This window comes from Indicator indicator, chromosome 36 (assembly GCF_027791375.1).
Source record: "Indicator indicator isolate 239-I01 chromosome 36, UM_Iind_1.1, whole genome shotgun sequence".
Taxonomy (NCBI): domain Eukaryota; kingdom Metazoa; phylum Chordata; class Aves; order Piciformes; family Indicatoridae; genus Indicator; species Indicator indicator.
Genome location: NC_072045.1, coordinates 681,426 through 700,312, shown reverse-complemented (window position 1 = coordinate 700,312; position 18,887 = coordinate 681,426). Strand labels below are relative to the sequence as shown.

Genomic DNA, 18,887 nt, shown 5'->3' with positions numbered 1-18,887 from the left:
GACCTCAGGATGATGATGATGATGAGGAGGATGAGGATGACATACAGTCAGCTAATGCACCCAGACAGGAAATTAGACATGTGAGGAAGGATTACATCAGAGGAGATAATGAGCCAGTCCTGTCTTGGCTAGCCAGGTGTTTTGATATGGGAGCCCCAGCATTGGTGGTAGGTGACAAGTCGGCCTCTCAGTTGGGGATGCTCTCAAAGGATACAGGCATAGACAGGCACCTAGGCAAGTGCATTGGTAAAGCTTCTCTGTGGGCACGCCTCCTACTGGCAGTCTCGCTGAGGTACCCCAGCAGAGATGATTTACCATGGAACCCTAAGCCTTGGACCACAATAGCTGAGGGAATCAAGCGTCTGAGAGAGTTTGCTGTGAGAGAAGTAATGTATGGAGATCATAAGACTCTGAATCCTGATGAAATTCCTGTTGGAACAGGCCTTGCCAAAAAGCTCATTAAGCTTGCTCCTCCTAATTATGCTACTATTCTGGCAAGCAGGATTGTGGCAAGAAATTATGGTGGAGCACCTCCTACTGTTGGCCATTTCACTGACCAAATGAGGCAGTTGGAGGATAGTCTTGCACGTACTTCTTTGGTTTCAGCCATTGAAACTTTGTCTGGAGAAATGAAGAATTGCATGAAAGAGCTGAAGGAGGAACTTAAAACCTCCATATCCAACTTGATGAAGGGGGATGATTCTGATTCCTCTTCCTCCAGATGGATACAAGTTTCAGCTGTTAGGAACAGACGTGCTCCAAGAAGGCCATTCCAGAATAGGTCAAACCAAAACAGACAGCAGAGGCAATCACGTGGCAGTATCTGGATAACTCTGCGTGATCAGTTTGGTGAGAACATGAACAGATGGGATGGTCAACCAACTTCTGATCTTTTCAAGAGGTTACGGGAGCTGCAGAGGGGCAGATCCCGAGGTAGCAATACCAGGAGGGTAGCTGTCGCTTCCTCAGTTTCCCAGAACAACTCTGATAGCTCCAACAGTGATCCTAATTCTGGTGCTGGACATTGTGCCAGCTGTACATGTGGAGGTAATCCCCACCATTAGGGGTGCCCTGCCTTCCGCCAGGGGGAGGTAAGGGATAATGGAGATAACAGAATCTATTGGGATGTGTACATCCAGTGGCCTGGCACTTCAAAATTTCAGAAGTACAGGGCCTTGGTTGACACAGGAGCTCAGTGCACCATAATACCATCAAATTATCAAGGGGGAGAATCTATAACTATTCAGGGAGTCACTGGTGGATCTCAAGAGTTGTTTAAGATAGAGGTTGACATAAGTTTAACTGGGAAGCAGTGGAAGAAACATACTATTGTAACAGGTCCTAATGCACCTTGTATTTTGGGAATTGACTTTCTGAGAGAAGGGCGTTTTAAAGACCCTAAGGGTTACAAATGGGCTTTTGGAATAGCAACTGTAGAAATTGATGGAGGAAAATTGAAGTTGTCCATTAGACCTGAGCTTTCAGATGAATCTGCAGTTGTGGGACAACATGAGATAGAGGATGTAAAGCTGCCGGTTGCTTCTCAAACTGTGCATCACAGACAATACAGAACCAACCGTGACTCTTTGGTGCCCATTCAAAACTTGATTCGTCAGTTGGAGAGTCAGAAGGTCATCAGCAAAACTCATTCACCTTTCAACAGTCCAGTCTGGCCTGTGAGAAAGCAGAATGGAGAGTGGCGTCTGACAGTTGATTTCCGTGCCTTGAATGAAGTAACTCCACCCATGAGTGCAGCTGTGCCAGACATGATGGAACTCCAATATGAGCTGGAATCCAAGCAGGCCAAATGGTATGCTACCATAGACATTGCTAATGCTTTCTTCTCTATTCCCATAGCAGAGGAATGCAGGCCTCAGTTTGCTTTCACCTGGAGAGGCATTCAGTACACATTCAATCGTTTGCCCCAGGGGTGGATTCACAGTTCAACCATCTGCCATGCAGTGATCCATGATGCTTTGGAGAAAGGTGGAGCTCCAGAACACATTCAGTTCATCGATGACATCATCGTCTGGGGTGAGACTGCTGAAGAAGTCTTCGAGAAAGGTAACAAAATCATTGACATTCTCTTGCAAGCTGGTTTCGCTATCAAGCGAGACAAGGTGAAAGGACCTGCCAGAGAAATCCAGTTTCTGGGAGTGCGGTGGCAAGATGGTCGCCGTCACATCCCAATGGATGTGATAAACAGAGTCTCCACCATGGCAAATCCCATCAACAAGAAAGAAACTCTGCGTTTCTTAGGCATAGTGGGATTTTGGAGACTGCACATTCCTGGATACAGTCAGATTGTGAAACCTCTCTATGATGTGACTCGAAAGAGAAACAGTTTCCAATGGGGTCCTGAGCAACAAGCAGCCTTTGACCAGATCAAGCGAGAGGTAGTCCAAGCGATGGGTCTGGGACCTGTCCGAACTGGTCCAGACATTAAGAACATTCTGTACACAGCCGCGAGTGACAATGGTCCAACCTGGTGCTTATGGCAAAGAGCTCCAGGGGAGACACGAGGACGTCCTCTTGGTTTCTGGGGTCGTGGCTACAGAGGCTCAGAGGCAAACTACACTCCAACAGAGAAAGAGATTTTAGCTGCTTATGAAGGAGTGAAAGCTGCTTCTGAAGTGATTGGAACTGAGTCACAACTTCTTCTAGCTCCTAGATTGCCAGTTCTGAATTGGATGTTCAAAGGCAAAGGTTCTTCACCACATCATGCAACAGATGCTACCTGGTCTAAGTGGATGGCTCTGATAACACAGAGAGCTCGAATGGGAAATCTCGAAAGGCCTGGTTTGGTGGAGGTGATCACAAACTGGCCAGAAGGCACAAGCTGTGCAAAACCTCCAGAGGAGAGAGTAGCTCGTGCTGAGGAAGCTCCTCCTTACAGTGATCTGTCTGATGATGAAAAGAGATATGCTTTGTTCACAGACGGTTCCTGTCGTCTTGTTGGGAACAAGCGGAGATGGAAATCTGCAGTGTGGAGTCCAACACTCAGAGTTGCAGAAGCGAGAGATGGAGAAGGAGAATCCAGTCAATTCGCAGAGGTAAAAGCTGTCCAGCTAGCTCTTAACATAGCTGAACGTGAGAGATGGCCAAAGCTTTATCTCTACACCGACTCGTGGATGGTAGCCAATGCCTTGTGGGGTTGGCTGAAAGACTGGAAGAAGAATGGCTGGCAGAGGAAAGGAAAGCCAATCTGGGCTGCAGATCTGTGGCAAGACATTGCTGCTCGCATTGAGAGAATCCCAGTGAAAGTGAGACACATCGATGCTCACATTCCTAAGAGCAAAGCTACTGAGGAACAACAACACAACCATCAGGCAGATCTAGCTGCAAGAGTTTCCCAGGTGGACACAAACTCTGATCCTGATCCTGATCTTGACTGGAAACACCGAGGTGAGCTGTTCTTAGCTCGGTGGGCCCATGACTCGTCAGGACATCAAGGCAGAGATGCAACCTACCGATGGGCTCGTGACAGATCCATTGACATTTCCATGGATGCTATCACACAAGTCATCCATGACTGTGACATTTGTGCTGCTATTAAGCAGGCAAAGCGGATCAAGCCCTTGTGGTACGGTGACCGATGGTCCAAGTACAAGTATGGTGAAGCCTGGCAGATTGACTCCATCACTCTACCTCGTTCTCGATCTGGTAAGCAGTATGTGCTGACTATGGTAGAGGCAAGCACTGGATGGCTGGAAACTTATCCAGTTCCTCATGCAACTGCACGTAACACCATTCTTGGCCTGGAGAGACAAATCCTGTGGAGACACGGAACTCCAGAGAGGATTGAGTCGGACAATGGAACTCATTTCAAGAACAATCTTGTAAAAAACTGGGCCAAAGAGCACGGCATCGAGTGGATATTCCACATTCCCTACTATGCACCAGCTGCAGGGAAGATCGAACGCTACAACGGTTTGCTGAAAACCACTCTCAAAGCCATGGGGGGTGGATCTTTGAAAAACTGGGAGAAACATTTAGCACAAGCAACCTGGTTGGTGAATAGTAGAGGTTCAGTGAATCGAGCTGGACCTGCCCAATCAGATTTGTTGCGAAAGGAGGAAGGTGATAGAGTTCCTGTTATCAGAGAAAAGAATCTGTTAGGCAAAACTGTTTGGGTATTTTCTCCTTCAGGAGAGGCCAAACCTGTCCGAGGGGTGGTTTCTGCTGAAGGTCCTGGTCACACCTATTGGGTGATGCAAGAAAATGGTGAAATTCAGTGTATTCCACAAAGAAATCTAACTTTGGCTGAGAGAGGTTAAATTCAGAGTGTTGCGCAGATACAGCATCGCGCCCAAGAGGAGAGTTCATGAGATCTACGGTGCACGAACCCTGAGAGCCCTGAGTCACCTGAGAGTCCCTGTTCCTTTCTTCGCTCCATCTGCGAGGAAACAAGCTGTTTGCTGTTTTTCCTGTGATTTGACTCTTTTGAATCATCTACATCTGAGATAGCCGGAATGGACTATGGTCTTTATTCACCTATTGTTGTAGATATTATTTTAGGATTAGATAAATGATAGTAGCAGCCAATGGAATTGTTTAGAAGGGGTGGACTGTGATGGTTTGAAACTGTCTTTTTAATTTTTCCTTGCAAAGTTCAGAACAGAGAAAGTGAAAGAATGTAAATAAGTCACTATTGGGTGTAAGAAAGCAAAATAACGATTGTTCTAAACACTTCCATTGGATAGATAGAAATGTTTAAGAACTATTACCCAAAACAAAGTAGGCACTCTGCACATTCTGCGTTCGGCAGTGGGGGCAGTTGCTGGGCTGTCTGGCTGCTGTTTCTTCTTCTCTTCTGGCTGAAGATAACACACTGACCTTGGCAGCTAAGTTAACAACTTTCTGCTTAACTAACTCTGCTTCTCTGTCCAGGGGGGTCTGGGGGGGAAGCTCCTGGGAGAGAGAGAGGCCCCTTTGGGAGGGTCCCCTTGGGGGGAAGCAAAGGGAGATCGGTTGTGCTTTTCTGTTGATTGTATATATTTGTGAATGTTGTGAATTTTGTATATTTGTACATATTCATTGCATTTCTGAATTTAGACTCTGCTTGTAAATACAGCTTTTCATTTGCTTCCAGACTGAGCTAGCCTGGTTATTGTTGGTGGGGGGGGAATTTCAGCTCACACCGACACAGCACCACACAGCTTGGTGTCACCTCAGACTTGCTGAGGCTGCCTCCATCCCAGTGCCCATGCTACTGACACAGATGCCAAGCAGCCCTGGTGCCAGTACTGACCCTCAGGGACACTACTTGTCCCTGCTGAAGCTCTGCAAACCAGGAGGAATTCAAACTAACATCAAAGGAGCCAGCCAGGCTAGCAGGAGGATATTAGCAGTTTAATGCAATGCACTCCCTCTTTGCTGCTGCAGCAGCAGGGGCTCAGCTCTCTGGGCAGCCTGGCCAAAGCCTGCTCAAGCAATGTGGAGCCTTCCACTGCAAGGACTGAATGACTGCCTGGAGCCAGGCAGTGTGCTGCAATGCATGGAGCTGAAGCCAAGGGCCCCAAGCCTCCAGGGCCCCCCCCCAAGCCTCCAGGGGCCCCCCCCAAGCCTCCAGGGGCAGGCTGCCTCACCTGCAGTGTGCTCACCTTGTCCAAGCTGATGGATCAAGCTAGCTCCATGCCAGTCCTTCTATCTTATTAATGTGTGGGGCCTATGCTGGCACTGCCAACCCACTCAAAACACTAAGGGAGATGCCAACAGGCACAGGGGATGTGGGGAATACGGAAAGGAAAGATGCTGGATTCAAAAAGGGGATAATGAGACATGAAAAAGAAGTAACCAAAGCTCCCTGGCAAGAAATCAAGTCAGGAGACAGGTAGGGAACAGGGAAAAAAGTCACAGAATCATTCAGGCTGGAAATGAGTCCAACCATTAACCCAGCACTGCCAGGTCACCACTAAAGCATGGCCCTCAGCACTACACCTCCACAGCTTTTAAATAGCTCCAAGGGTGATGATTCAATCACTTCCCTGGGCAGCCTATTCCAGGCCTTGACAACCCTTTCAAGGAAGAAATTGTTCCTTGTGTCCAATCTAAACCTTCCTGTTTGCAACCTAAGACCATTTCTTTTCTCCTGTCACTTGCTACCAGGCTCCAACCTCCTTTCATGGAGCTGTAAAGAGTGAGAAGTTCTCCCCCTCAGCCTCCTCCAGTTCCCTTAGCTGCTCCTCTCAGGCCTAAACCCTCCCTTATCAGCCCTGTGGCCTTCTCTGGGCCTGTTCCAACACCTTGATGTCTTTCCTATAGCAGGGGCACAAAACTGAACTCAGTATTACACCAGCAATGATACTGAAGCAGGCACAGCACCCTCCAAAGTACCTAACAGGCAATTTAAGAACTTTAAGAGACTTTTCAACATCTTCAGAACACAAACCACAAAAGCATCATGCAGTGCAGTAACTAACAACCCTCTCTTCAGAGCCACAGGATGTTAGGGGCTGGAAGGGACCTCCAGAGCTCATCCAAGTCCAACTCTCCTGCCAGAGCAGGTCACACAGGAGCATATCCAGGTGGGTCTTGAACACCTCCAGAGAGGGAGACTCCACAACCCCCCTGGGCAGCCTGCTCCAGGGCAGTCACCCTCACAGTGAAATCATTCTCCTCTCTCAGGACTACCTGCCTAGCTTGGCACAACCCTTACAGCTCCATGCCACAAAACTTATTAGCACTGCAGGACTGCAGACAGGCTGCGGGCTTGGGTTCAGCACAAATCCCCTTCCTGCTGGCTGCCCTTCTGGAGCGAGTCTGTCAGTGGAGATGAAGCCAAAGCCAAGCCAAGCGCTGTCGCTGCTGCAGGGATCCCAAGCCCAGCGCTGGCCTGCAGAGCCCTCCCGAAGGGCTGCCTGGGGAAGGCTGCCGGTTTTCAGATGTTCTAAGAGCCATAAGGAAACGCCGTTAGCTACAGGAAAACGAGGGGGAAAGCCCTAAACAATAAAAGCTTCAACTACGTGCAGATCTATACAGAAATACAGCGAAAGGAGCAGGCTGAGGACACCCAGCCCAGACGGGGGGCACACCCCCGTACGAACGCTGCTCCTCTTCTCTCCTCCCGACCCGGGGGCCGCCCCTCGGCCCATCCCGGCGGGCACACGGCCCCGCTCCCGCCGGCCAGCCCAGACACTGCCCTGAGTCGCCGCTGCCCACAAAACACCACCCGACCTTAGCGGGGCCACCAGCACCACAGACCCCACCGGGGCCAGCACCGGACCAGCCCAGGCTCTGCCGCGACCGCGCTTCGACCGGCTGCTGTCCCCCTCCACTGGGCTCCCACCCCCAAGACGAGAGGGCCCACGGGGCTCCCAGTGCCGGCGCAGCCCCTCACCTGCGGCAGAAACCAGAGGAGCAGCCAGAGGCGGAGCCGGGCCCGCCACGCCGCCATGCCGGGCCCGCCGCGCCGCCGCCCGCTTTGTTTGTGACCGGGCCGGGCCGGGCCGGGCCCCTTCCGTACCGGGTAGCCACCGTCCCGCCCCGGAAGTCCCGCCCCGCGAGCCTCAGCAGCGAATGCGCTTCGCCGAACCGTAACGTCATTTCCGGTTAGTCGCGAATGAAATGGCGGGTGTCGGTGGCGGCGGTGGCGCGGGCAAGATGGCGGTGAGGAGGGGGTTCTGTGGCTGGGTGTGAGGGGGGTGAATGGGGCTGCGCGGGGCGGGCTCAGCCCAGCCAGGCTCGGGGAGTCTCATGGCCGTAGGTGCCGTGGTGCTGCTGTATGGCCTTGCTCGCCGCCCGTCCCGCCGTGCTGGCTCGCTGCCCGTCCCGCCGTCCTGCTCGCCCGCTTTGTGCTCCAGCGCTTTGCTCCTCGTCTTCCTTCGAGCACGGGCCTTGCCCTGGGGCGGTTTCTGAAACCCTATTACGAGCAGCGTGCTAAGGACGAGTGCTGTGCAGTGTCCGCGCACGGCGGGGCGGGCGCAGTGTAAGTGGCAGTTTGCTCTTCTCCTTTAGGACAAGGAGAAGAAGAAGAAAGAGAGCATCTTGGATCTCTCCAAGTACATCGACAAAACGATCCGAGTGAAGTTCCAGGGCGGGAGGGAAGGTGAGCTGTGGGGGTAAGGTGTGAGCCTCTGCAGCCTGGAGCTTGCTTTGCCTCTTGAAGGCTCTCCTCACTCTGTGCTTGTTGGCTTTTGTCTCCTCTGTCACCACCTTGCCTGCACTCAGAGAAAGATGAAGAGCAGCTGCTTTTGGCTGTCACTATTTGCTGGTACTGCTCTGAGGCTGATCTCCTGTGCCTGTTCCCGTGGCTGCAATTTCATCTTCATGTTTTATATGAGCACTCTTCTTTCACTTTTTTTTATTAGGTGTTCTCAACTCTTTTCTTTTGTCTGGTTTTTTGCATCCCCATCACAAAATCCCAGCATGGTGAGGGGGGAAGGGACCCCCAGAGATCATCCAGTCCAAACCCCCTGCTCCAGCAGGGCACCCACAGCAGCTTGCCCAGGAGCACAATGCCCAGGGGGGGTTGGAAGCTCTCCACACAAGGAGACTCCACAACCTCTCTGGGCAGCCTGCTCCAGCCCTCCAGCACCCTCACACCAAACAACTTTCTCCTCATGGTTAGATGGAACCTGCTGGGTTCTAGTTTGTGCCCATTGCCCCTTGTGCTGGTCACCACTGACAAGACTCTGGTCCCATCCTCTTGCCCCCCACCTGTTATCTCTTGCTGAGCATTGCTCAGATCCCCTCTGGGGCTGCTTTTCTCCAGGCCAGACAGAGCTGGTGTCAGGAGAGGCTGAAGGACCTGAGTCAGGGTTGGAAGGGAGCACAAGGCTCAACCAGTTCCAACCCCCCTGCCATGGGCAGGGACACCTCACACTGGATCAGGCTGGCCAGAGCCTCATCCAGCCTGGCCTTAAACACCTCCAGGGATGGAGCCTCAACCACCTCCCTGGACAACCCATTCCAGTACCTGAAGGGGGCCTACAGGAAGGATGTTCCCAAAGGCCTGCAGGGACAGGACCGGGGCAATGGCCTCAAATTAGAGCAGAGCAGATTTAGATTGGATGTTAGGAACAAGTTCTGCACCAGGAGGCTGCTGGAACACTGCACCAGGTTGCCCAGGGAGGTGTCTGAGGCTCCATCCCTGGAGATCCTCAAGGTGAGGCTGGAGAGGGCTCTGGGCAACCTCAACTTCTTCCTCATGTCCAGCCTGAATCTCCCCACTTCCAGCTTGATTCCATTCCCCCTAGTCCTATCACTACCTGAGAGCCTATAAAGTCCCTCCCCAGCCTTCTTGCAGCCCCCTTCAGATCCTGGAAGGCCACAAGAATGTCTTCTGGGAGCCTTCTCCTCTCCAGACTGAACAACCTCAACTCTCTCAGTCTGTCCTCATAGCAGAGCAGCTCCAGCCCTCTGCTCATCCTCATGGCCCTTCTCTGGACACCTTCCAGCACCTCCAGATCCTTCCTGGAACAGAGGCTCCAGAACTGGACACAGAGCTCCAGGTGTGGTCTCAGCAGAGTGGAGCAGAGGGGGAGAATCCCCTCCCTGGCCCTGCTGGCCACACTTCTCTTGCTGCAGCCCAGGCTCTGCTTGGCTCTCTGGGCTGCAAGTGCTCACTGCTGGCTCCTGTTGAGCTTCTCATTCCCCAGCACCCCCAAGGCCTTTTCCTCAGGGCTGCTCTCCAGCCAGTCCCTGCCCAGCCTGGATTTGTGCTTGGGATTGCCTCCACCCAGCTGCAGGACCTTGCCCTTGGTCTTGTTGAACCTCCTGAGGTTGGCTTGTGCCCAGCTCTGCAGCCTGTCCAGGTCCCTCTGGATGGATCCCTTCCCTCCAGCCTGTCCAGGTCCCTCTGGATGGATCCCTTCCCTCCAGCCTGTCAGCTGCACCACACAGCTTGGTGTCATCAGCAAACTTGCTGAGGGTGCACTCAGTGCCACAGGTTGGAAGGGACCTTAAAGCTCATCCAGCTCCAACCCCCTGCCATGGGCAGGGACACCTCCCACCAGCCCAGGGTGCTCAAGGCCTCATCCAGCCTGGCCTTGAACACCTCCAGGGAGGGGACAGCCACAGCCTCCCTGGGCAGCCTGTGCCAGTCTCTCCCCACCCTCACTGCCAACAATTTCTTCCTCATCTTCACTCTCAATCTCCCCTCTCCCAGCTCAAAGCCATTGCCCCTGGTCCTGGCACTCCCAGCCCTTGCCCGAAGTCCCTCCCCTGCTCTCCTGGAGCCCTTCAGGTACTGGAAGGCTGCTCTGAGGTCTCCCTGCAGCCTTTTCCTCTCCAGGCTGAACAGCCCCAACTCTCCCAGCCTGGCCCCACAGCAGAGCTTCTCCAGCCCTCTGAGCTGGTTGTCACACCTGTGAGCTCCAGCACCAGGGGAGATCTGCTTTGCCTGCACTTTGAGGGCAGTGTTTGGTGTCTGGCTCCACTTCATAGCCTTGCTTGGAGGGAGAACAGAGCTGGAGAGCTGCCTCTGTGCTCCTCCCAGGCCTGTGTTGCTGTGTCCAGGGTTTGGGTCTCTAATCACTGTATTGTGTTTGGTCCTCAACAGCAAGTGGTGTCTTGAAAGGATTTGACCCTCTTCTGAACCTGGTGCTGGATGGTACCATTGAGTATATGCGAGGTAAGGAGGGTGCCAGCTCTGGAAAGCTCGCCTTCCCTCCGCCTTCCCTCCGCCTTCCCTCCGCCTTCCCTCCGCCTTCCCTCCGCCTTCCCTCCGCCTTCCCTCCGCCTTCCCTCCGCCTTCCCTCCGCCTTCCTCCGCCTTCCTCCGCCTTCCCTCCGCCTTCCCTCCGCCTTCCCTCCGCCTTCCCTCCGCCTTCCCTCCGCCTTCCCCGCCTTCCCTCCGCCTTCCCTCCGCCTCCCTCCGCCTTCCCTCCGCCTTCCCTCCGCCTTCCCTCCGCCTTCCCTCCGCCTTCCCTCCGCCTTCCCTCCGCCTTCCCTCCGCCTTCCCTCCGCCTTCCCTCCGCCTTCCCTCCGCCTTCCCTCCGCCTTCCCTCCGCCTTCCCTCCGCCTTCCCTCCCCAGCCTGCCTGCAGGTCCCCTGCAGGTATTGAGATGCAGCTCTGAGGTCTCCCAGCAGCCTTCTCCAGGCTCAGCAGCCCCAGCTCTCAGCCTGTCCCCACAGCAGAGGCTCTCCAGCCCTCTGAGTATCTTTGTGGCTCCTCTGGTCCTTCTCCAGCAGGTCTCTGTCCCTGTGCTGGGGGCCCAGAGCTGCAGGTGAGGTCTCAGCTGAGCAGTGATGTTTTGAAGCCATCAGATGTTGCTGCTGCATCTCTCTCTCTGTCCTTAACAGTGCAGAAATGCCCAGAGCCCCCCAGGGTGAGGCTGCTGGCCTCTGGGGCCTTCCCTTTGTCACTGGGGGTGCCTCTCTGTGTTTCAGACCCAGATGACCAATACAAGCTAACAGAGGACACACGTCAGCTGGGCCTGGTGGTCTGCAGAGGCACTTCTGTGGTTCTCATCTGTCCCCAGGATGGGATGGAAGCAATTCCCAACCCTTTCATTCAGCAGCAGGATGGCTGATGCTGGCTTGGGACTGGCTCTGAGGACTTCATGCAGATCTTCCAAGAGAGCTACCAGTGTGTGAGAAGCTTCCTCTGTGGTGGGGAGGAGCTGGGATCTGCATTTGTGAGTGTGAAAGAACTTTTGTTTTTTTGGCTTCCCATCAGTGGTGAGAGGCTTGGGGGCTTGCTGGCTAAGAAGCAAGCTCTGATTTATCTTTTTTTTTTTTTTTTCCCCTCCCCCCCATCCCTTCCCAAATGTGTAACCTCCTCTAGAGCTGACAAGAGAAATCTTGGCATGGAATTGTCTGGGGGTGAGCCTGGAAACCACCACACAAAGTGACTAAAGGATGCCCTCAATATTGCTTACATTGTTCACATCTTAAAATGGGTTAAAGTGGATTGAATCTGACCAGGTTAGGAATTGTTTTTCTCCCTCTTAGGTGTCAGCTCTCAGCTGGGGAGCTGTGGCCCTGCTGCTCAGTTCAGTCTCTGTTGCCTGCTTGCTGCAGTGCATGCAGGAGGCTGACTCCTTGTACCTTGCATCACTGTGTAGCCAAGAAGCTCTTTCCTAGCCCTTGTCCCAGCCCCTGTGGGCTCTGCTCTGTGTCAGGAGGCTCCCACATTGCTGCAGAAGGGCTGGGCTGACTTCTGGCATGGTTCTTGGCTGAGAGGTCCATTTGGTAACTGAGTGGGGGGGAAGAACAGTTGAGCTCCTCAGGTCAGCTGGAGGCAGTGCCTGGAGATGCTGCAGGTTTGGTTTTTATCCTGTCACTGCCCACTGGTGGCTCTGCTCCTTGGAACTGGCTTTGTAAGGAGACATTTTGATTCCTTTTGTACTGCAGAAACAGCAACCTTCAAAGAGTTTGGAGTCAATAAATACAAATGAATCTGTTCCTAAATGTCTGCTTTGTGGTCTGGGAAGTGCTCCACAGCTGCTGCTGCAGTTCTCCACTTGTAACTCTGACTGGGATTTGTTCAGGAGTGCAAACACCAGCACCAGGAGGGGCCAGAGCAGAAGCTGCTCCACTCAAGACAGAAATGGATGAGAAATCACTGAGGGCGTCTGGTCCCTTTGGGGACCTGGGGACTCCATTGGGCATTTTAAAGACTGGAGTAGAGGTTGTTCAACCTGGAGAAAAGGCTGCAGGCAGACCTCAGAGCAGCCTTCCAGTACCTGAAGGGGCTCCAGGAGAGTTGGGGAGGGACTTGGGACAAGGGCTGGGAGTGCCAGGATGAGGGACAATGGCTTTGAGCTGGGAAAGGGGAGATGTAGCCTGGAGATGAGAAAGAAATTGTTGAGAGTGAGGGTGGGGAGAGACTGCCACAGGTTGCCCAGGGAGGCTGTGGCTGTCCCCTCCCTGGAGGTGTTCAAGGCCAGGCTGGATGAGGCCTTGAGCAAGCTGGGCTGGTGGGAGGTGTCCCTGCCCATGGCAGGGGGTTGGAGCTGGATGATCCTGAAGGTCCCTTCCAACCCCAACCATGAATCTCTGCTGTGTGCTCGTAGAGTGTGAGAGTTAAGGGGGAAATGCCCTCTGAAAATGCAGAAATCTGATTAAATTCAATCCTTTTCCTTTCATGAGGCTGTGGCAGAGTAAACTCCTCCTGGTGGCAGCAGCACTCTCCTTCCTGGAGGCTGCCAGGAAAGCCTGGCATGGACAGGTTGTGTTGGCAGCAGCACTGCTGCTGGCCACAGCCTGCCATAGGTCAGCTCTCCAGGGGAGTTGGAGGTAACTAAAGAGGAATTTAAAATGAATAAATCCCAATTCAGTGTCTGAGGTCTCCAGGGAGCAGTTGGGTGTGGCTGTCTGCTTGGGTACACCTCAGTGCTTCTGGATTCTCCTCTCCTGGGGGCTCATTCTCTGAGTGTTTCACAGAGCTGTCTGTGGAGTCTCCTTCCACCATGGCTGCAAAGCTTCTCCATGCAATTGCACAGCTCAGAGCCTCACCAGGGTGCTTGGGGCAGAATTTGCTGCCATCAGCCTGAGCAGAGTCTTGAACTGTTCCTTAGGTGGGAGGGAGACTCTTGGATGTTGATACAATAGAGGGCCACAAAGATGAGCCAAGGGCTGGAGCAGCTCTGCTGTGAGCACAGGCTGAGGGAGCTGGGGATGTGCAGCCTGGAGAGGAGAAGGCTCCAGGGAGACCTCAGAGCTGCCTGCCAGGACCTGAAGGGATCCTGCAGGAAGGCTGCAGAGAGACTTCTCCTGAGGGTGTCTGAGCCAGGCCAAGGGGGAATGGTTTGGAGCTGAGGCAGAGCAGGGTTAGAGTGGAGCTGAGGAAGTTCTTCAGTGGTGAGACTCTGGCACAGGCTGCCCAGGGAGGCTGTGGCTGCCTCCTGCCTGGGGGTGTTCAAGGCCAGGCTGGATGAGGCCCTGAGCAGCTGAGTCTGGCTGAGAGGTGTCCCTGGGCATGGCAGGGGGTTGGAGGGGATGAGCTCTGAGGTTCCTTCCAACCTGAGCCATTCTGGGATTCAGTCTGTGGGGTTTTGGTTTCAGAGCTCTCCTGCTCTGAGAGCTGCAGGGGGCCTGCAGAGCTCAGCAGCAGAGCAGCAAACACCTTTCTATTTTTAGGGCAAGCTTTGGCTGTCTCCTGCTCCTCCGGGCTGGGGGCATCATGTTTCCAGAGCCCTCACATGAGCGAGGGCTGCAGAAGGGCTGAGTTAATTTTAACTGCCGGGTGGTGGTCAACAAGCATGGAGGCTGCAGGGGAAGCAGAGGAGCTGGGAGCCGAGGCAGAGACGGTCACAGACACGGTTCTGGAGGTCGGAGGGAGGCTGTTCCCGGTCAGCCGCAGGGCGCTGGCAGCTCACAGCCCTTATTTCCGGGCCCTGTTCTTCGGGGGCGCCAGGGAGAGCTCGCAGCAGCACATCGTCCTCAGGGGCATCGCCGCGGGGCCCTTCCAGGCGCTGCTGCACTTCACCCGCACGGCAGAGCTGCCGCTGGGGCAGGAGAACGTCACCAGCCTGCTGGAGGCTGCAGACTTCCTGCAGCTGCAGAGGGGGAGGCTGCTGTGCCAGAGGTTCCTGCAGCGGCAGCTGCACGTCTCCAACTGCCTGGGGCTGCTGACCTACGCCCAGCACTTCGCCTTCGCGGAGCTGGCGGCGGCCGCCCGGAGCGTGGCCCTCTCGCACTGGGGGGAGGTGATGTGCCAGGAGGAGTTCCTGGCGCTGCCCAAGGAGACCCTGCTGCAGCTGCTCCGCAGCGATGAGCTCTTCGCCCCGCGGGAGGATGTGGTTTTTGACAGCGTGGTGAGGTGGGTGATGGAGGACCCGGCCACGAGAGAGGAGGACTTCCTGGAGCTGGTGGCCGAGGTCAGGGCCTCTTTCCTGAGCCTGTCCTTCCTCGACACCCTGGTGAAGCGCAGCAAGCGCCTCGGAGCCACCGACACCTTCTGCAGGCTGCTCAGGAAGCTGGACAGCTGCCCCCCGACCAGCTGGCAGCACCGGGAGCTGTCCCCTCCTGCCGGCCGCAGCTACGACACCTTGTACGTGCTGGGAGGGAAGCACGACCGGGAGCAGCAGGAGCTGTTCCTCTTCCAGCCCAAGACAGGCAGCTGGCAGCCCTGCTCCCCGCTGCAGCGCAGGAACCTCACCCAGTACGCAGTGGCAGCAGTAGGTAACGCTGGGAGCTGGGCTGAGAGGACAGACTGAGAAAGTTGAGGCTGTTCAGTCTGGAGAAAAGAAGGCTCCGAGGTGACCTTCTTGTGGCCTTCCAGGATCTGAAGGGGACTCCAAGAAAGCTGGGGAGGGACTTTTTAGGCTCCCAGGTAGTGACAAGACTAGGGGAATGGAATAAAGCTGGAAGTGGGGAGATTCAGACTGGATGTGAGGAAGAAGTTCTTTCCCATGAGAGTGGTGAGAGCCTGGAATGGGTTGTCCAAGGAGGTGGTTGAGGCTCCATCCCTGGAGGTGTTTGCAGCCAGGCTGGATGAGGCTCTGGCCAGCCTGATCCAGTGTGAGGTGTCCCTCCCCATGGCAGTGGGGTTGGAACTGGCTGAGCCTTGTGGTCCCTTCCAACCCTGACTGATTCTATGATTCTATAAGTGCAGGAGCTCAGCTGCTGCTCCTCCACAGCTTGCTCAGGGTTGCTCAAAGATCCTTTGGGCTCCTGCTCCTTCAGAGAAAGGTTTTGTTGTCCCTGCTTCTGGGGGCATGCTAGGCAAGGCTGGAGGGTGGCTTTCATGCAGCAGTAGCTGCTGAGCTCTTTGCACAGCTGAAGGGAGTCTCAGGGCTGCACTTCAGCAGCAGATTTGAGTTGTCTTCTCCTTCCTGGTGGCTCTCATGGATGGTGATGTCTGACTGGGGCTTGCTGCGAAGTTAAAGTTACCCTGGGCTGTGTAATCTTCATGACTGGACACTGAAGACAGCTCCATGGCCTCCCTCCCTCAGTGTTGCTGACAGTCCTGTTTCAAGTGGGAGCCCAGAGGTTCTTCATTCAATCATAGAATTGTTTGGGTTGGAAAAACCCTCACAGAGCATCCAGTCCACCCCCTCCATGGCCTCCAAACCATGGCCCCAGGTGCCATGACCACAGGGGTCTGGAACACCTCCAGGCTTGGGGACTCCACAACCTCCCTGGGCAGCCTGTGCCAATCCCTGATCACTCTGGCAGCAAAGAAATTTTTCTCCTCTCCAACCTAACCCTTCCCTGGCACAATTTCAGGCCGTGTTTCCAATCACTATTTCCAGGATGATATTCAAGAATGGGAGCAGACTTTGAAGGATTCAGGAAGAGTTGGAGCTGTTCAGCCTGAAGAGAAGGCTGCAGGGAAACCTCAGAGCTGCATTTCAGTATCTGCAGGGGACCTGCAGGCAGGCTGGGGAGGGACTGTTCAGAAGGGCTGTGGAGATAGGACCTGAGGAGGAAGTTCTGCAGAGTGAGGGTGAGGAGACACTGGCACAGGTTGCCCAGGGAGGTGGTTGAGGCTCCATACCTGGAGACATTCAGGATCAGCCTGGATGTGTCCCTGTGCAGCCTGCTCTGGCTGGAGCTGTCCCTGCTGCCTGCAGGGGGGTTGCACAGGATGCCCTTGGAGGGTCCCTTCCCACCCAATGCCATCTGTGGAGCTGTGCCTTCCTGCACCCTGCAGACCCAGCAGGTCTGTGCAGATGATGACCCAAACCCCACCAGTGACACCAAGAGCAGTGAGTTGCACATCTTGCCCCTTCTGGGTGCTGCCCAGGCAGAGGGCAGAGCCCAGGAGCAATCCCAGCCCTGATGCCACTTCTGCTTCTCTCCGCAGGGAGCTTCCTCTTCGTGACCGGAGGCTACTTCCGGGAGGAGTTTGTGTGGTACAGTGTGGATTGGGTCCTCATCTACAGCTGCCTGGACAACAGCTGGCTGGAGGGCCCTGCCATGAAGGTGTCCAGGCACAGCCACTGTGCAGTGGGGGCAGGGCTGTACCTCTACGTGCTGGGGGGCAGCACGGACGAGGGGCCGGTGCCCGCCGTGGAGCGCCTGGCACTGCTGCAGCCCCAGTGGGAGAGCAGGAGCCCCATGGCCCAGCCCGTGGAGAGGGGAGCTGCAGTCAGCCTGGGCAGCAGCATCTATGTGCTGTGTGGGCTGGATGAGAATGGGCACGTGTACAGGGGGGTGCAGAGGCTGAACACAGACACCGACAGCTGGGAGGTCATCTCCATCTCCCCTCTGCCAAGGTAAGAAAGAATCTTCTGGCACCTGGCAGGAGAAGGAAGGTTCTGGTGTTGGTCCTGCCCCAAGAAGAAGGTGGACCAGAGAAATCCACAAGCCCTGAGCCACAGCACTTCTGTTTAGGCAGGACTCTTGGTGTGAGGACCAAGGGCACAGGACACACAATTAAGTGGCAGTGTTGATCTGCTGGAGGGCTGGAGGCTCTGCAGAGGGACCTGGGTAGGTTGGACCAGTGGGATGAGGTCAATGGGATGAGGTCAATGGGATGAGGTTCAACAAGGCCAAGGGCTGGGTCCTGTACCTGGGTCACAACAACCCCAGGAAGGCTCCAGGCTGGGGCAGAGTGGCTGCAAACTGCCCAGCAGAAAAGAACCTGGGGGTGCTGGGTGACAGCAGCTGGAGAGGAGCCAGCAGTGCCCAGGGGGGCAAGAAGGGCAGCAGCAGCCTGGCCTGGAGCAGCAGTGGTGTGGGCAGCAGGAGCAGGGCAGGGATGGTGTCCCTGGACTGGGCACTGGTGAGGGCACAGCTTGGATCCTGGGCTCAGTTCTGGGCCTCTCACTCCAAGAAGGACATTGAGAGGCTGGAGCAGGTCTGGAGAAGGGCAAGAAAGCTGGGGAAGGGTCTGGAGAAGAGGGCTGGGGAGGAGCAGCTGAGGGAGCTGGGGGTGTTCAGTGTGGAGAAGAGGAGGCTGAGGGAGACCTCATTGCTCTCTCCAGCTCCCTGAGAGGAGGCTGCAGGGAGTGGTGGTTGGGCTCTGCTCCCTAGGATCAGGTTATAGAAGGAGAGGAAATGGCCTGAAACTGTGCCAGGGGAGGGTTAGGTTGGAAAGGAGGAAAAATTTCTTTGCTGCCAGAGTGGTTAAGGATTGGCACAGGCTGCCCAGGGAGGTGGTGGAGTCCCCATGCCTGGAGCTGTTCCAGACCCCTGTGGCTATGGCACTTGGGGCCAGGGTTTGGTGCCCATGGTGGGGCTGGGTTGGGGTTGGCCTGGGTGATCCTGGAGAGCTTTCTAACCTCGATGACTCTCTGCATGACTGCAGGGCTCTGTGCAGACTCTGATGCAGCTTTCCCCCCAGGTACGACCTCTGCAGCACAGCTCTGCACGGAGCTCTCTACACCGTCGGGGGAGGAGCTCTGCGCTTCGACGTGGAGACGGAGGAGTGGAGCCCGGTGGGGGAGGAGTGCTTGGCTCACAAGTTCTTCATGGGCTGCAGCACTGCCAATGGACGAATCTACCTCCTGGGGCAGAGGAAGGGCAACGGTGCCCTGCCTGTTGTCGTCCTCTTTGATCCCTACACTGACGAGTGCCAGGTCACAGAGGACCTCCCATGCCCCCTCCCCATCCGCGGCTGTGTCTCCGTCCGGAGGTTCGACAGCTGAGCCTGAGCAGCAACCGGCCCCGGGCCTGGCCTGGGCAGCTGCTGGGGGTGAGGTTGCCTGAGGTCTTGTCTGGGAAAGGTTTCCATTTGGAAATTCCTTCCTCACTTCAGCTTTTTGTTGTTTGTTTGGGGTTTTTTTGTGTTTTTTTTTTCCCCTGCTTGCCCACCAGAGCTGAAGCAGCAGGCAGTGAGACCTTGGTGTGCAGAGAGCTTGCAGAGGGCTGTGGGGAGGGGGGCTTAGTGCTGGTGTGGTGCAGCAGCTCCTCAGGGGGATGCTAATTAAAGGGCTGCTCTCAGCTGCAGCCTCTGTGGCTCTGTCCTTTGAACAGCTGGGAGAGGTAGGAAGGACTCTGCAGGGGGGTTAGGAAATGTTGTAGGAGAATAATCAGATGTGTGGAAGGGGAACC

The 18,887-nt window shown here is 55.2% G+C and overlaps 2 protein-coding genes across 2 annotated transcripts; both read left to right on the top strand.

Annotated features, from left to right (window-relative positions):
* Positions 1-7,566: 7,566 nt before the first annotated feature.
* Positions 7,567-11,499, top strand: LSM7 (LSM7 homolog, U6 small nuclear RNA and mRNA degradation associated). Its single transcript, XM_054396307.1, has 4 exons — positions 7,567-7,608; positions 7,957-8,047; positions 10,502-10,573; positions 11,331-11,499. The coding sequence occupies exons 1-4, from the start codon at positions 7,567-7,569 to the stop codon at positions 11,471-11,473; spliced, it is 348 nt and encodes a 115-aa protein (XP_054252282.1). The 3' UTR covers positions 11,474-11,499.
* A 2,647-nt stretch (positions 11,500-14,146) lies between these two features.
* Positions 14,147-18,481, top strand: LOC128978431 (kelch-like protein 23). Its single transcript, XM_054396341.1, has 3 exons — positions 14,147-15,068; positions 16,696-17,107; positions 18,178-18,481. The coding sequence occupies exons 1-3, from the start codon at positions 14,147-14,149 to the stop codon at positions 18,479-18,481; spliced, it is 1,638 nt and encodes a 545-aa protein (XP_054252316.1).
* The last annotated feature ends 406 nt before the right edge of the window (positions 18,482-18,887 follow it).

What these genes read in the sequence shown, in the direction of transcription:
- LOC128978431 (XM_054396341.1), top strand. Translation starts at nt 14,147, where the DNA reads ATGGAGGCTGCAGGGGAAGCAGAGGAGCTGGGAGCCGAGGCAGAGACG. An exon ending in GTACGCAGTGGCAGCAGTAG is followed by an intron (nt 15,069 to 16,695) that starts GTAACGCTGGGA and finishes TTCTCTCCGCAG; the next exon opens with GGAGCTTCCTCTTCGTGACC. An exon ending in TCCATCTCCCCTCTGCCAAG is followed by an intron (nt 17,108 to 18,177) that starts GTAAGAAAGAAT and finishes CTTTCCCCCCAG; the next exon opens with GTACGACCTCTGCAGCACAG.
- LSM7 (XM_054396307.1), top strand. Translation starts at nt 7,567, where the DNA reads ATGGCGGGTGTCGGTGGCGGCGGTGGCGCGGGCAAGATGGCG. An exon ending in GTTCCAGGGCGGGAGGGAAG is followed by an intron (nt 8,048 to 10,501) that starts GTGAGCTGTGGG and finishes GGTCCTCAACAG; the next exon opens with CAAGTGGTGTCTTGAAAGGA. An exon ending in TACCATTGAGTATATGCGAG is followed by an intron (nt 10,574 to 11,330) that starts GTAAGGAGGGTG and finishes TCTGTGTTTCAG; the next exon opens with ACCCAGATGACCAATACAAG.